Source organism: Lissotriton vulgaris, chromosome 2_1, assembly GCF_964263255.1.
Source record: "Lissotriton vulgaris chromosome 2_1, aLisVul1.2, whole genome shotgun sequence".
Lineage (NCBI taxonomy): Eukaryota > Metazoa > Chordata > Amphibia > Caudata > Salamandridae > Lissotriton > Lissotriton vulgaris.
Genome location: NC_141687.1, coordinates 212,677,428 through 212,695,003, shown reverse-complemented (window position 1 = coordinate 212,695,003; position 17,576 = coordinate 212,677,428). Strand labels below are relative to the sequence as shown.

The following is a 17,576-nucleotide window of genomic DNA, read 5'->3' as shown; positions in this document are numbered from 1 at the left end:
GCAGCTCTCCATGATAACTCCTGTGGGAAGTTAACTTCTCACCAACTTTAGCATGGACGCTACTTAAATAATAAAACAGCAATCTTATTGAACTGTGCCAGAGGTGCAGAACAACAAGTTTAATAATTCTGGAGCAGAAGAATGTCTCCAAAGAACACAGAGAGGAAAACAAAGCATAGTGTCCTAAAATGCGTTGCCCTGAAACTAATTATGCAGAATACAGCGCGACAATGTCTATCAGGAAAAAATGCATGCAGGACACGTTCTCAAGTTAGTGAAAATATGTGCACATCACCATTAAAAAAAGACGCTAAGTTAAAAATGAAAAGTTAGAATGGAGGATAAATGTAAGCTCCGCTACAACCTTTGCATTTTATACTTTGCTATTAACGGAAGTGTATTGTCTAAATGCACTGCTAACTGTATGTTAAACTTGTGGACTACATATTAAGCAGTATAAGTAAATATGCAATAATGCTTTAATAAAAAGATTACATTTTTTAAAAAGAGACAAAAGGGCAAAAAGCTTGAAAGAATGCAAGCGTGATTGTGAAATCGGCAGAGAGGCAGAAGCTGTAAACGGAAGTGTAAAATGAAAAGTGGGCAAAAAGGCAAAAGCTGAGAGAGGAAACAAGAACGATAGTGCAAGAGTGATATGAGAAAACAGCAAAATGCAAGGAGACATAAGGCAAAGACAAAAAGTCAAATGACAACAAGGCAATAGACAAAAGGCGTGAAAAGTACAGAAGGTCAGAAGTAAGAGCAGAATGAGAGTGAAAAGAGAGTGAGAAGTCGAAAGAGAGACACAAGAAGAGAGGCAAGAGAGAGCAAGACGCAGGCCTCAGAGGAAAGCTGAGACAGAGTGAGGTCCAAAAGGGCCAGGCAAGGACAGAAGACCAGGCACCGGTAAGGCAGAATAGCAGGGCAAGATAGCACTTGTTTAGTGTTAGGTTAACACCTAATACAGCAATCACCGACTTAAAGGTGACCTGGAAAAGGACAAACCAACGGTGGACTAAGAGTCTCTAGATGTGTGCCAATGCAAATCCTGCACCTGCCATTGTTGGGTGCAAACTGCGAAGCAGATCAGGAAGTGAGTGAATGTGGAGAGGTGCACGACTAGGTGGTCTTTTCCAAATGATATAGACGAACAAAAATTATTTTGTATTTAATTTCCTTTATTTCAACGATATCATAAAATAGGCTCCAGTCAACGGGTTTTGTTCAATAAGAATTGAACTTCATCACGACTTAAAAATTATACTGATGGTAAATGGTCCAATAATGGGGTGTCGGAAATAGTGGGTAATGAATGAATGAATTCGGATTTCTAAAGCGCGGGTAGCTGCCCTGAGGCGTCCAAGCGCTAAGCATATCGCTGAGGTTCGAGTTAGGAGGAAGGCAGATTCAGCTCCAGAGTTATGTGGTAAACAGGAGCGTTTTCAGCTGTTTGCGGAAGGAGAGAATGTCAGGGTTTGATCTGAGATGCTGAGGCAAGGCGTTCCACTTTTTAGCCACATTGTAGGAGAAGGAACGGCCTCCGGACCTTGATTTCTTTATTTGCGGCACAATGGCTAGATTTGTAGAGGTGGAACGCAGCTGTCTAGTGGGTAGGTAGGGTGTGATGAGAGGGAGATTGATAGCCGGGCCTCGAGACCAGAAAGTCTTGTGTGCGATGCAGAGTGATTTGAAGTCTACTCTTTCCTTTACGGGGAGCCAGTGCAGTTTCCTTAGTCCGGGTTTTACTGAGGATCTGCGGGGGATTTGTAAAAGTGTTCTGGCTGCGCAGTTCTGTATTAATTGTAGTTTGCGTAAGGTGAAGTCAGGAGCTCCGAGATACAATGCATTTCCATAGTCCATCCGCGATTGGATCAGGCCCAGGACTACGGTTTTTCTTGCTTCAAAGGGGAGTAGAGGCAAGATCTTCCTGATGACTCTCAGGATACCGAAGCAAGTGGCAGAAAGTTTTGTTGCCTGTTGGTCAAAGGACAGGGATCTGTCGAGCCAGACACCAAGGCTCTTAATGGCGTCTTTGGGAGCCGGGGCCGGACCTAAGCTGGGGGGCCAGAGAGTGTCTATGGTAGATGGTAAAGTGTGACCCAGGAGCATGAGCTCTGTCTTGTCTCCATTAAGTTTGAGACAAGACTTGGTCATCCAGCTTTTGACCGTCTCCAGGCAACCTGCGAGATCTACATTCGCCGAAGGACCGCCTGCCTGTGCCAAGGAGACCACCAGCTGGGTATCGTCCGCGTAGGTAACGATCTTAATACCAAACGGGCGGACGATCTCAGCCAGTGGCCTCATGTAGACGTTAAATAACGTCGGGCTTAAAGATGATCCCTGCGGGACTCCGCACCCCAGAGGCTTGCTGGAGGAGGTGACATTGCCCTCGTACACCTGGAAGGATCTATCACTCAGGTAGGACTTGAGCCACTCCAGAGCTCTGTCAGATATTCCGGTGTCCAGGAGATGCTGCAAGAGGATACCGTGGTTTCCGAGGAGGATGATTGCCACCGATCCTCCCCGATCTAAGATTCTCCTGGACTCCTCTGTGACTGCCAGCAGTGCCGTCTCGGTCCCATGCTTGGGGCGGAAGCCAGTCTGGGATGGATCGAGTACGTACAAGTACACTGAAGAACGCACTATCACCCCCGTGTTCCATGTGTGGAATCCAGTATCAGTTATAAGAACTGAAGATGTATCATGATGGGGCACCCAAGTATGGACCCGGCATCAGTACCTGTGGCGTGAGCGTAAGGCGTCCTCTCTCCGGACCGGTTCCAGAATTAAAGGTGACCTGCCTCTGACGGCAAAGGACCTGCTAATGCGCCTCAACAAGTGTGGCAGTGCTTTCAGCAACTCTTTTGTTTAAATTTGCAAATTATGCAGTAGATGCTGGATTATGTGGCTAGTGCTACAGATCCATAATTGTGCAGAAAACACAGTGGCCACAGAATTGTATAATTCCACTGGCCTTGGTTGGAAGGTAAAGGCTGAGTAGTTGTCTCATACCACAGCTGCTACTATTCCATTCTCCTTTACTACCACACACACATGCAGTAGATGTAGGCTAGTGGCTTAAGTTTCAGACTTTGGAACCTAGAGGCCTATTTTGCTGTATGACCTCCACCAGAGGGTAGCTTGTGGTTTACAAGGGGTTATTGACATCCATGCATAGTTTCTCATGGTTGGTGGCTCTCTCTAGTCCTGGCCACAGTTGTGACATCCCACTGGGCCTTTTCCAAAGACAGTCACCTGTACATGACTGACTTTAGTTAGATATAGATATATATGTGTATGTCTGTGTGTATATATATATATATATATATATATATATATATTCCCACACAACAACTTTACCTTCGGAAAGAAGTTACCTCGAGGCCAGATCCTTTTAGCGTGAAGTTTTATTCAGCACACAGAATGTCAAGCAACACCCGACGCGTTTCGGTGCAGCCGCACCTTGGTCACGGGTAACAGTGTTTTCTCCCATCACAAGTTTTAAAGTAAAGTTAAGTCAAACAACATAAAGGTAGGACTACTCGTCCTCACACAAGTGTTTGTTTTACCACAATTTGGCGGCCATATTTGAATGTGTTTTTAAACACAAGTATCTTATACATCTCGTATATACAAAAATTATATGGGCAACTCGACTCTTGAGAACTGTAAACATAATTTTGTAAGTATAGTTACAATTTAGAGAATTATTATGTTTTTAAACCAAAACATTCATTCTGATTGACCAAGTGTCTAATTATTCATTTTTGCCCAAGTGGGCAAATATACCTGGCTCAGATATTTGTTTTTCACATTACAATTCAGCCCCAGTGGGCAAATCTTTTTCATGATGATATCTTTTGGTTAATTCACTACGAAACATGCGGCCCCAGTGGGCATATCAACTTCCAAATATTTCTCTTATAGTGTCCTTAGACTCAAAACATTTTTTCATAAGTAAAGTAGATGCATTTCATGTGTTGATCCAATTAAATCAGCAGCAGCCAGTGGTTTCACATCCTCACTGTGCGGCGACATATATGTCTCCTACAAACATAAAAAAGTACAATCACTTTAAAGTATACACAAATATTTAAAAACAACTACAAAGACAGCTTCAAGTCAATGATTTATAAGGGATCCATTTTTCGGAGTATCTCAACGAGGTGAATGCATTAGTTGGGCTCCTAGGCTAAGTGGACAGATAACTCCTCATCTTTATTCAACCCAAGAGGCTGTACAGTATCATATTTAATTATGAGCCTAGACTCAAGTTGTCGTAGTTGTCTGAGTCTGTCACCACCTCGTTCCGATGGTGGAATCCTATCCAGAGCACAGAATTTTAATGAGCTTAGATTTTTCCCATGAAAGTCTTTAAAATGTTTTGCAATGGGATAATTCTTATCCTCATTTGTTATAGCCCTCATGTGTTCAACAAAAATCAGAATGAATGTTTTGGTTTAAAAACATAATAATTCTCTAAATTGTAACTATACTTACAAAATTATGTTTACAGTTCTCAAGAGTCGAGTTGCCCATATAATTTTTGTATATGCGTGATGTATAAGATACTTGTGTTTAAAAACACATTCAAATATGGCCGCCAAATTGTGGTAAAACAAACACTTGTGTGAGGACGAGTAGTCCTACCTTTATGTTGTTTGACTTAACTTTACTTTAAAACTTGTGATGGGAGAAAACACTGTTACCCGTGACCAAGGTGCGGCTGCACCGAAACGCGTCGGGTGTTGCTTGACATTCTGTATGCTGAATAAAACTTCACGCTAAAAGGATCTGGGCTCGAGTTAACTTCTTTCCAAAGGTAAAGTTGTTGTGTGGGAATAATACTAGGGTCGCCTCCTCACTCGAGCCCGCCGCCGCTTGTGGCTGGGAGACTGGCAGACTTTTGTTGATTAATTTCACTCATTTGAGAAAGTCTCCTTACCCGCCCGTGTGCTGTGGATCGTTGAACTACGAGGACACGTTAATTTGACATCTTTATTTGTTGGGACAGCAACAGTTTCCCCGTGTGCACGGGTCCCGAACCGGCCGGCTGGCTGGTTAACATCAGCGGGCTTTGGAAACAGTGTCCCGACCTGAAGGTGCCGTTTGAGGAACGTGATTAACATTATCAACTTGGCAGCGGGAGGCGGAACCAGTACGGCGGCTGCTGCGGTTGTAACTGTGGAAAGCGTGCGACAGCTAGACTCAATTGGCTGTGCAATCTCACGTATGAAAATGTTTTTTGAGTCTAAGGACACTATAAGAGAACTATTTGGAAGTTGATATGCCCACTGGGGCCGCATGTTTCGTAGTGAATTAACCAAAAGATATCATCATGAAAAAGATTTCCCCACTGGGGCTGAATTGTAATGTGAAAAACAAATATCTGAGCCAGGTATATTTGCCCACTTGGGCAAAACTGAATAATTAGACACTTGGTCAATCAGAATGAATGTTTTGGTTTAAAAACATAATAATTCTCTAAATTGTAACTATACTTAAAAAATTATGTTTACAGTTCTCAAGAGTCGAGTTGCCCATATAATTTTTGTATATACGTGATGTATAAGATACTTGTGTTTAAAAACACATTCAAATATGGCCGCCAAATTGTGGTAAAACAAACACTTGTGTGAGGACGAGTAGTCCTACCTTTATGTTGTTTGACTTAACTTTACTTTAAAACTTGTGATGGGAGAAAACACTGTTACCCGTGACCAAGGTGCGGCTGCACCGAAACGCGTCGGGTGTTGCTTGACATTCTGTGTTCTGAATAAAACTTCACGCTAAAAGGAGCTGGGCTCGAGTTAACTTCTTTCCGAAGGTAAAGTTGTTGTGTGGGAATAATACAATGGTCGCCTCCTCACTCGAGCCCGCCGCCGCTTGTGGCTGGGAGACTGGCGGACTTTTGTTGATTAATATATATATATATATATACATATATTGTGTGAGTGTGTGTACACATACCTGCGTGGGCTATGTTCAGTGTCAGTTGTTGGGGATCAGGATTCAAACTTAGAATAAAGTCTAGGTTGGAGGATTCCTTTTAGCCTTGGCTCATTTCAATGTATGTTTTGCCCCAGGGTTGGATTTCGGGGGAGTGGATTCAGGCTGAGCCACATGGATTTACATTTAAATGAGGTTAAGGGCAAAGTTTCAGGATTTTAAAGGCTCAGTTTACACAGGTTTAAACCTTCAAGATAGGCCTAAACTTAAAGATTTAGGTTTAAAGTATTTTATTGCAGCATTGAAAGAAAAAGGCAACAATACAAACAAATAACCACAGGTGCCCCTCATGAAATAGTGCATACAGTTCGTCACAGACGTGAAATCCGTTTGTGCAGTGCGATGGGCACGTCCTGTCCCAGAGTCTTATGGCTAGTGCACCTGTGGGTGGAACAAACCAAAAAGGAAAAGAAAAAACGATACCCCCCTAACCAACTGCCCCCCTCCCATTCCCCCCGATTCCCCCCAACCCCTGTACTGTGCTAACAATCCTTCTCCTCTTTGCCATGACAGCATAGTCATCCATCCCTCCCCCCTAGCCATCATCCCAGGCATGTATCTCATGCGCTCCGTCTCGGGCAGGCCGAAGTCCCGCCGAAGATCCTGGAAGGAGACGGCACCCTCCGGGCCATACATATGGAACAGGGCGGAGCACCGGGCCGCCCGCCAAAGCTCGAAGGCTCCAGGTTCCATACCAGGGCTAAAGTCCGGGTTTCCGAGTATCGGTGTAAAGGGGGAAGGAAAGGTGATACGGTCGTGTTTGGTAGACACGGAGTCCCATACTTGGAGCGGAACCCGCGTGATGAAGGACGCATAGAGGTTGGGGGGACGGTGGGCTCTGCGTAGGAAGGGCACTTCCTGCAGTGTTCTGCCCGCCACCGCCTGGTCCTGAAACAACCAGTGCTTATCTGATTCCCACCGACTCCACTCTACTAGGTAACGTAGTTGTGCAGCTTGGAAATACTTGTGCAAGTCCAGTATGCCAAGCCCTCCGGACTCAGGCGCCAGCGTGGATATGGTTCTTTTGAGCCTGGGCTTGCGACCTTGCCCCTCATGAAATAGTGCAAAGAAAAAGGCTCAGTTTACACAGGTTTAAACCTTCAAGATAGGCCTAAACTTAAAGATTTAGGTTTAAAGTATTTTATTGCAGCATTGAAAGAAAAAGGCAACAATACAAACAAATAACCACAGGTGCCCCTCATGAAATAGTGCATACAGTTTGTCACAGACGTGAAATCCGTTTGTGCAGTGCGATGGGCACGTCCTGTCCCAGAGTCTTATGGCTAGTGCACCTGTGGGTGGAACAAACCAAAAAGGAAAAGAAAAAACGATACCCCCCCAACCAACTGCCCCCCTCCCATTCCCCCGATTCCCCCCCACCCCTGTACTGTGCTAACAATCCTTCTCCTCTTTGCCATGACAGCATAGTCATCCATCCCTCCCCCCTAGCCATCATCCCAGGCGACTCAGGTGGGCGGGGCTGACTGGGACGTCAGCCGTAGCAATCGGAGGTATCTAGGGCAAGTAATTTCTTTAAATTCTGATCGTAACAGTGTATGGAATGGTAACCACAGCTCCTCAAATGTGTCCACATCCCCCGCCACTACCAGGGACATCTTCTCCATGCCTAAGACATGCCACAACCTATGCAGCCAACCAACAACAGTAGGTAGCGGGGTAGTACGCCAGTGAATGAGTATATTCTGAATCGCCAATCCCAAGGCAATCGCTATCTGCCTACCCTTCTTAGATCTTAGGGGGTACATCAAGCCGTTTGGCAAGCCTAGCAGAACATAGGCAGGGAAGCGGGGTAATTCAATCTCAAAGCATCGGTCTATCTCATTCAGCACCTCTTCCCAGTAGGGATTCAGTAGGGGGCATTCCCATAGTATATGAGTGAGTGTGCCAGTCTGTCCACAGTCTCGCCAACAGGTCCGGGGTATGGAGTGGTTCATTTCGTGAAGTTTCTCGGGGGTGCGATACCAGTAAGTGGAAATTTTGGTGAATGTCTCAGTGAGCCCAGTGTGACAAGCAGAGTGTCGTGCCCGGTAGGAGATGTGATCCCAGTCAGTGTGGCTTAGCGATCGTCCTAGCTCCCGCTCCCAGCGTTCTCGTCCGGGATTGTAGATATGAAAAGGGGGGGGCTGTAATAGTTTATAGAGGTCAGAGATAAGCTTGGCGTCTGAGGAGCGTGTCACCAGCCATCGTTCATAAGGCGTGAGCTTCCGGTCCGCCGAGGCACGTACCTGCGGCTGGAGCGCCCAGTGACGCGCCTGCATGTATCTCATGCGCTCCGTCTCGGGCAGGCCGAAGTCCCGCCGAAGATCCTGGAAGGAGATGGCACCCTCCGGGCCATACATATGGAACAGGGCGGAGCACCGGGCCGCCCGCCAAAGCTCGAAGGCTCCAGGTTCCATACCAGGGCTAAAGTCCGGGTTTCCGAGTATCGGTGTAAAGGGGGAAGGAAAGGTGATACGGTCGTGTTTGGTAGACACGGAGTCCCATACTTGGAGCGGAACCCGCGTGATGAAGGACGCATACAGGTTGGGGGGACGGTGGGCTCTGCGTAGGAAGGGCACTTCCTGCAGTGTTCTGCCCGCCACCGCCTGGTCCTGAAACAACCAGTGCTTATCTGATTCCCACCGACTCCACTCTACTAGGTAACGTAGTTGTGCAGCTTGGAAATACTTGTGCAAGTCCAGTATGCCAAGCCCTCCGGACTCAGGCGCCAGCGTGGATATGGTTCTTTTGAGCCTGGGCTTGCGACCTTGCCATACAAAGCGTGTTATATCAGACTGGGTCTGTCTGAGCCACCCCTTAGGGGGTTGTAACGGGAGGGCCCGAAAGAGATACAGGACTTGCTGAAGAAGGGTCATTTTCACCGCGGCTATTCTGCCCATCAAAGATAATGTGCCTTTGTCCCTGCGGGCCAGTTCTTCCTTCATTTTTTTGCTTAAGGCCGTGTAGTTGGCTGTGACCATGGCAGGAAGAGAGGGCGCTAAAAGAATCCCCAGGTAGGGCACTTGGTCTTTAGACCAGCTCAGCGGAAAAAGCCTCTGTAAGTCATCTCTAGGGGTGTCGGACAGCGAGATGTCGAGGGCTGCCGATTTCCCGAAGTTTACTTTGAAACCTGCCACAGCCGCGAAGGTTTCCAGCTCCTCAATACAAGCAGGCAACGACCTCCTAGGGTCGTCGAGCGTCAAGATCACGTCGTAACATCTGGGTACTGGCGAACCCTTTGAGCAAACGGCTCCATATAGAGGGCGAAACGTAGTGGCGATAACGGGCCCCCCTGCCTGGTGCCCCTCTCTATCGCGAACTTCTGGGAGCTGCAACCGTTCACTCTCACCACCGCGGACGGGAATCGATAGCAATTGAATACCAGGTGCCTAAACCTCTCCCCTATGCCAAATTTACTCAGCACTTTCTCTAGATAAGGCCAGTGCACCCTATCAAACGCTTTCTCCGCGTCGATAGAGAGGAGCATGCGTTCCCCGGGGATCGAGGAGGCCTTCTCCGGTATGTGGGTCACCCTTTTAGTATTATCGACTGTCTGCCTGCCCGGGACAAACCCGGCCTGGTCCGAGTCAACCATACCCGGTAGGTGGAGTGCCAGACGTGCCGCAAGGATACTGGTGAATATCTTTAGGTCCGAGTTTAGGAGCGAGATCGGGCGGTAGGATTCGCACTCGGTCCGGTCCTTGCCCGGTTTAGGGATCACCGACACTGTCGCTTGAAGGAATTCCGGAGGGATAGCACCCGGTTCAGAGAATGAGTTAAACAGGCGCGTCAGCAGCGGTGCCAGGTCTTGGCAAAAGGTCTTATAGAAGAGAGGTATAAAGCCATCGGGCCCCGGAGCTTTCCCGTGTTTGAGTCGGGAAATGGCTGTAACCACCTCCTCAATCCGGATTTCTCGCTCAAGATGTTGGGCCTGGTCCGACGTGAGGGATGGGAGAGCCACCGACTCCAAATAGTCGGTTTCGGCTTGCGCTGAGGTGGGGACACCGGCGTAAAGATCGGCGTAGTATCTACGGAAGCCCTCCGCAATCTGGCCATCCTCCGTGACAGTTCCCCCATTGGGGACCGCCAGTTCTTTCACCCGATGCTGCTGATGTTGTACGCGGAGTTTATGCGCAAGGAGCCGGCCACGCCTGTCTCCGCCAGTGTAGTATTTGTGTTTCAGGCGTAGTATGGCGTACTCCGCTCTGTCCATGTCGAGCGCGGACAGGAGCTTTCTAGCAGCCTTAAGTTGCCTCCAGACTCGAGGGGCTCCTGTCCGTTGATGCACCTGTTCTAGCTCCCTCACCTTGCGTGTAAGTTCGTCCTTTTTTAGCTGACGGTCTCTATTCTCCGCTGAGGAGACTGCAATAAACTCGCCGCGGAGCACCGCCTTTAAGGCAGCCCATTGTGTTGCGCGGGTGGTGTCATCATTATCATTGTGACGCTTGTACTCCTCTATGGACTCGCGGATATGCTTCACTACGGATTGTTTGTGCAGCAAAGTGTCCCTGAGATGCCAGACCCCTCGTGAGGGAGACACAGGAGGTAATTGGAAAGTGCCCTCTACCGGGGCATGATCAGAGAGAGACAAGACTCCTATGTCGGCGGCCGAAGCCAGCTCATACATCGGACCCGTCACCAGGAGATGATCCAGTCTCGCATAGGATTTTTGGGCATGAGAATAGTATGAATAGGAACGGGTCGTATGGTAGAGGCGGCGCCACATATCATGCATGTCAAGATCCTCCAGACGGGACTTAGTCGAGCTAGAGAGCTCCCCCCATTGTAGGCGTCTTTGCGCTGACCTGTCCAGGGATGCATCAAAAACCATATTCAAGTCCCCCCCAATGACGATGTGTCTGTCAGGAGTGGTTGTCACGTCTTCCAGCGCCCTGTGCAAAAACTGTTCCTGATGGTCGTTGGGGCTATATATCGAGCCTACAGTGAACACCAGACCTCCCACCCTGACTCTGTAAGCTAAAAGCCTCCCTTTTTGTTCCGCTGCCTTTTGCAGTATCTCCCCCTTGAACCTCCTAGACATCATGATCGCTACACCCGCTGTTTGGGAAGCGCAGGAAGAGAAGAGCTGCGTGGGGAACTTCGGGGTTCGCAGCCTGTGGCAGTCTTTAGCTAAAAGATGAGTCTCCTGTAGAAGACAGATGTCTGCCTGCGAGTCTTAAAGTAGGGACAGTACAGCTTTCAGTTTGACCGGATTATTCAGCCCCTTCACATTCAGAGTGACAATCTTAAGGGTCATTAGTGATGAGAATACCAGTATCGCTCAGCAAATCGGGCACGACCCGCCGGACTAAACACAAAGGCAACAGAACGCAGCCACAGTACACAGTGAAAGTAAATGACGTCATAGCACAGTACAGTCCCCGGGCACCCACCCCCCCAACCGTGAGAACCCCCTCCCTGGAACCCAACTCCCCCCCCCTCACCCGCCACCCTGTGAACTCCCCAAATCTCAAACTCACCCATTCAACTCCCTCGCCGACCCCTCTCACACCCAACCGTGCATGGCACTTCATTGTCCCAGTCTGGTCCTCAACGGACTAGGCCGTGGAAAGTTGTTCAAGTGGACGTCCAGCCACAACCTCCAGTGCCCCCGCCACCCCCCACCCCCGGAACCCCCGCACCTGCAATGAAGATAAGGCTACTGCAGTCTCCCCCCGGAGTATGTTCAGACCGTCAAGGCCACATCACCATTCGCCGTAGTCCTGGAAGCCGCCTGTATGGCGCTGGACATTTCCGCCCGGATTGTAGGCGAGTCGGGTCTCGTGGGCGGCGGCGGGGATCGCCGTCCCCCGGCTAGCTGCCAGCCATCTCGCGTGCTCCGCCTGCGACGAGGCGCCGGAGTGTCCGTGTCCGTCGCGGTGATTCCCAGCACTCCGCAAACGTCCTGGAGAGATCGGAGCTGGTGCAGAGCCCCATTCCAGCGAAAGATGAGTCGAAAGGGATGCCCCCACGAATACTGTGTGCCATGTTCCCTCAAAAAGTCTGTAGCACTTTTAAAGGCCTTCCTTTTTTGCAGCGTTATTGCGGACTGATCCTGATACAGAGCCACATGATGGTCTCGGAAACGTAAAGGTTGCTGTCGTCTGGCCTCACGGAGAATCCGCTCCTTCAGGGGGAAGTCCGGCAGGAAGGCCACAATGTCCGGAGGAGGCGCCGAGGTTCTACGGGGTCGACCAACTCTATGTGCCCTGTCGATTCGGATCGGGAAGTCTTCAGATTCTCCCAGAATTTCACGAAACAGGGCCCCTAAGTAGGCGGCCACATCCTCGCCCTCCTCACTGGATGGAACGCCTCGGACCCGTATGTTGTTACGCCTAGACCTGTTTTCAAGGTCCTCGGCATGGGCCTGTAGGTCAATCTGTTGATCTCTCAGCCTCAGGACCTCCTGCTGCAGGTTAGTGATTTCCTCATCTCTAGAGTGGCCAGCCACCTCCACCGTGTTCACTCTTTCTCCCAGGGAGTCAACCTCTCTCCGAACTTCTCGAACCTCCCCGGCCACCTCCTGTTTTAGGGTTTGGAAGTCCTCCCTCAAAGAGCTGAACAGTGACTCCAGAAAAGATCTAGTCACCGGGGGTTCCCCGCCTTCCGCGCCTCGAGAGCTGGTCGGGGGGCTCGGGGCTGGCTGATTTCTGTCTTGCCTCGGGCGCCCCTGCCCAGCATGTCCGTCAAGGTCCGGTCTCCCTTCTTCCACCCTCTGGCATTCAACATCGTGGGGGAGGGGAATCACCAAGGCCCACGTGCTATGGCGAGGAAGAGGTCCGGGCACGTACAGCAGTCCGTTAGAGGGTGGCAATCCTCACTTCACGTGGAATCTTCGGACTCCGGAGCGCCGATGCAGACTTAATCCCCGTTAGGCGCCTCCAATTGCCCTGAGCGAAGGTTGCTCCCCAGGGCCGGTGCGATCGGTCCGCCCTCGTCCAAGATGGCAGTCCGCCTCGGCCTGGGGGACCAGCGTCGGCGTGGCGCAGTCTTGTCTCCTGGGCTATATGTGTGCTGCTCCACTCCGACCGGGGCCTAGGGCGAGATCTTCCGGTACAGAGAGAGCACTACGGGACAGTTCTCCCACTGGTCATCGCACCACACCACATCCAGCGACACCGTCTAGGCCTTCTCTCGGGGATCGCAGCACTCATCCTTCACAGGCCCACTCGATTATAACGTGGCCGGAGGCCGGCCTAGCAGGTCGTTCCGTGGCCGGGACCGGGGAAGGGTCAGGTCCTGCGGGCAGCGGAAGCGACTGTGAGTGATCGAGGGGTTGGAATCACCCGGTAGTGGCGCAGGGCGGGGCTCGGGGTCGGGCCCTGTGGCTCAGGCCTTGCGGCCTACCTGATCTCCGGGCTTGCGTAGCTGCTTCCTGTCGGCTCCGCCTCTCCACTCTCCGCTAATGCGGCTCCGCTCCGCGGGGGAAGGTCGTGTCCAGGCCACGTCGGGGTCTCATCGTCGGAACACCCGCAAGCCGCTCGTCTACTCTGTGCTCCAAGCCTCCCTCGCCCGATCACTGGGGGTCTGTGATCGAAGGGTCTCCGGCCCCTCGGCAGTTCCTCGGCGGCTCTCGCCGCGGGCCGGTTCCTAAGCGGCACCGCCGCCGCAGCAAGGAAATTGAGGGCTGCGGACTACTCTACACCACCGCGGGGTGCACTGGGTGCGTTTTCCGCTCGATCCGGGGGAGATCAGCGGTGGAAAACGGTGCAGGGTTTCCAGGGGCTCGGGAGCTCACGGCAAGAGCGTCCTCTCAGCCCGCCATCTTGGCCACGCCCCCCTAAACTTAAAGATTTAGACTGAGATTAAGGGGTTGTGCTTCTGCTTGTTTCAATAAATAAAAATATATAAATATATATATATATATATATATTTTTTCTGACTTAGATTTAGCTAGGGACTTAGGTGTAAGTACGGCTTCGATTTAAGGTTGCATCCGTCATGGGTTGCAGTTACGATTTTAAAGGCTGGGGTTGGGTTAAGGTCTGGCTTGGGCACTTAATCTGTGGATATTACTTTCCTTTTTATTTGGTCATATATTTAGAACTTAGTTAATGTTATCACTATTACTAACCTAATCAATATGAATGAAGTTCATACAAAAAAGACAACATTAGTTCTTCCAACAGTTAAAGTGAGACATGAACTACTACAGGCAGGCAAGGCACCGCATACAATGGTTTGTTAGTACATTTCCTTGAAAGCAATTTGACTTAAATGCAAAAGCAAATTGAGTTAAAAAAAAAATATTCCATTCATGTAGATGAAGGATGTTTCACTGGTGATTAAAAACGGTTTGATTTGGTGTTCGCAGTGTACTCTGGGATGAGTACCTTTCTTTAAGTGTAATGTGTACTGTTCTTTATATTTCAGAGTTCCCGTCAATCATCAACGGGCATCTGGCGCCTAACTTTACAATCAAGAATAAAACAACTATGAATCCAGCCTATACCAAAGAGATAACCACCACCCCAGCTGCTGAACAGAACTTGACCACCACTGCATCCATCGCAGTCTCTGCTGTCAACGAAGCCTCAGCCACCAGAGCCAGGGTCCGTGGTGGCTCGAACACCCAGTTGTCCTTAACATCTACACAAGGGAGTTCTACAGTGGCTGTGGAGGGGACCATGTGCCAGGTCTTTCTGGGCTCCTTCCAGGTGCTGAAGGAGACCTACCAAGACCACTACAATGACTCCTCTTCAGAGGCTTTTCAGCTGAAGTCTGAGGAGGTGGAGAGCATGGTAAGGCCACTTCTTTTTGCAGTTTCAAGTCAATGCCATGTAGAACCATGCCTTCCATGGTTATGTTGATTTTTCAGCTTCTTTCTTCAACTTCTTTGAGGGAGAGGTGTGGCACAGGGGCCAGAATAGCTAACTCCGGACCGTTGGGCTCACGGTTTGATCGCCGGCGGCAGCTCAGCTCAGCACCATGTGACTCTGGGAAATAACTTATTTAATCTTCCAGGCGGACCCCTGCGCCATGAAACCTTAAGGGGTGATATGTTTGCGCTATACAATTATGGATTACAGATTTTGTAGCTTCTTTAGTTTTCGCAGTCTCTTATAACATCTCACCACTGCCGTAGTATACAAGCGTGTTTCTGGAGTTTGGGTAACTATTTTAAAGCGGCCTATAGGAAGATGGACAACAAGTTTAATCGTATCCATTCCAATTCTTGTATCAACAAAGAATGCAAAACATTACTCCTGGTTTTTAAGTGTCATCAGTCGCTTACCAGCCACTGATATTAATTTTAGAACAAAACATAAAACACACTGATGTAGGGTCACTAGATGTTCGGTCAGTGTGATACCGTCTCCGAGTTCTGGCACCGCTGGACTGTGAACCAAAAGCAGCTGTGGCAAAAATGTCCAAACTTCTCTCAGTCACTTCTTCCCCACTCTCCCTTTCCACCTATCTATTTTCTGTCTCTCTCCTTCCATCATCTCTCTCTTATCCCTCTCTCTATGCTCTCACGCAATCCTCTCATCTCTCAGTTTGCTGACGCCCACTCGGCACCTGCTGTAATTGAGTGACACATGCACCAGCAGTGTGACCAAAAAAAGGCCATCGAAGGTCGCAGCTCACCATGGAAACGCCCAATGAGATAAAAGGCTAGTCCAGCCAGAGGTCTGGGCTTCACTTGTAGACGCTGCAGCACGTTGGTGCTTACAAGCGACGTCAACCTAGTACTTGGTTCTTATTCGGTGAACCAAGATTCCTGTTTACAGAATATATTAGGTTATTAATTAACTGGTGGGCGCTACAAGCATGGACTCTGAAGGTGAACTGTTCAAAAGTCCATCTGTTAGCATGGTAAAGAGATACAGCTTTCTGCAACCTCGTTCCTTTCTGCCTTAGTGGAGTGCGTCTGTGACTGGTAATATGTTTCCACTTATAACTAATGCAACACAATCGAATTCCTTAATGCAGACTAAAGCACTCTCTCCTTTGAAATTGCACCATGACATTTTGCACTCATATTCAAGCTTTAGTCTCTGATGCCCAAACAAATCCTCTCTTGGCTTTTAGTTTCAAATGTGATCCAATTTACTTGTACTTGGCCAGTGTATCAATTTTACTCAAATACATCACCGCGTTCCTTTGTATTAAACAACTTTTACTGCTGGAACCATAATATTCCAAGCATAATAAAAGATAGGCTCAAACTCTGAACGTGGCACATATTGCCCTTCTCATAAGCTGTGCTATTATAGCCTTATAGGCTGACATAGCGGGCTATACCGGCCATTGAAAGCCACTGCAGCGTTAAAGGCCAGAGCCGAAGGTGAGGGCCTTTAACAAGGATGGTCAACTCTGTGTAACTTAACTATGCACTTCCAGTTAGTCCTAAAATAGATGTTAGACATACTCATTTGTGGTTGTTGTTTCTTCACCTTTACCCCTCCTAACATATTGGAACCAAATATATATTTTTTAATAATCAGGTATCATATTTCTTGTTCTGTCCTATCTATTCGAGCCATCCTTGCTCAATGTATGTCCTTGTTGGCCATGTGTATTTCCTCTATGCATATTATAACACATGAAGTAGTACTATCACAGTAGTAGTCATGTATTACAACAAACTATTCACGAACCAACCAGATGCGGTTTTTGAATAAGCCCCTAGGTGCTCATTTAGACATATATATAGCCCTTAAAACACATTAATTGGAAATAGTTTTCTCAAGTATGAATGAATCCTAATGGAGTGTGATGTGTGACCACTTAAGAGAGGTATGTGGGTCGGCCCTGTATAAAGCTTTAGAAACAAGGGTGAGCATCTTGTACTGTGCTCTTTTTGTTTGATAATCAACTAGTTTGGTGTCAGTGAAGTGCATCAGGTGGAGTTCTAGAGATGTGAACTAGTGATTGTGATATACAATTAGCTAGCTTCTAAGAAGGTAAGAGTAGAATCCCACAATCCAGCTGTTGCGATGTTTGTGTTAACGCATGGTCTCCATTTTTTTTTACCAACAAGAACACCCAAAAGGTGACCCACACACATTGGAGTTATTATACCTCCAGAGCCTTGTTGTTGTTTTTAACCTGGCAAAGGTCCTCAAAATAAATTAGGTTCAGAGGTATCCCACAGGCAATCGTTATCTTCTTAGTTGCCTTCACACACACATAAGTGCTCCTTGGAAGCTCATGGTAGAGCCCACCCAGATATGCAAAGGTATCTAGGAGAGGACTCACTGAGGAAGCATGCCACTAGGAGCTTCTTGTAGGTAAGAGTCTTTTTAGTATCCTCGTTGGTAAAAAGTTGGGGTTGCCTCTATTGCAAGATTTACAAACACTGGGAAGAGGAATCAAGCCTCTTAGTTTCTTCTTTCTTTCTCCCTCTCTCTCATCTTAGTTAAGTTCTGTTAATTCATTACCAATCTGTTGACCAGGGACTTGGCTGTTTGGAAGAGGAGGTGCCGACACATTTTGCTAATATTCAGTTGCTGATACCTAGCAGCACTGGTGGTGGATTTGATAATAATGTCTAGTTGCATAGAAGATTTGAATTGTATTCCTAACCTCCACTATAGGGAAGAGTAATGTGTGAGAAGAGTATG

General features: G+C 48.4%; 1 protein-coding gene across 2 annotated transcripts in view; it reads left to right on the top strand.

Moving 5' to 3' along the window:
- The window catches only part of LOC147729857 (transmembrane protease serine 11D-like), a 437,959-nt gene that overhangs the window by 193,879 nt on the left and 226,504 nt on the right, over positions 1-17,576 (top strand). For both annotated transcript variants that reach the window (XM_086958513.1, XM_086958511.1), the window contains one exon: positions 14,383-14,750. In XM_086958513.1, the coding sequence (XP_086814639.1) occupies positions 14,383-14,750 (368 nt within the window). The remainder of the gene's footprint in view (positions 1-14,382; positions 14,751-17,576) is intronic.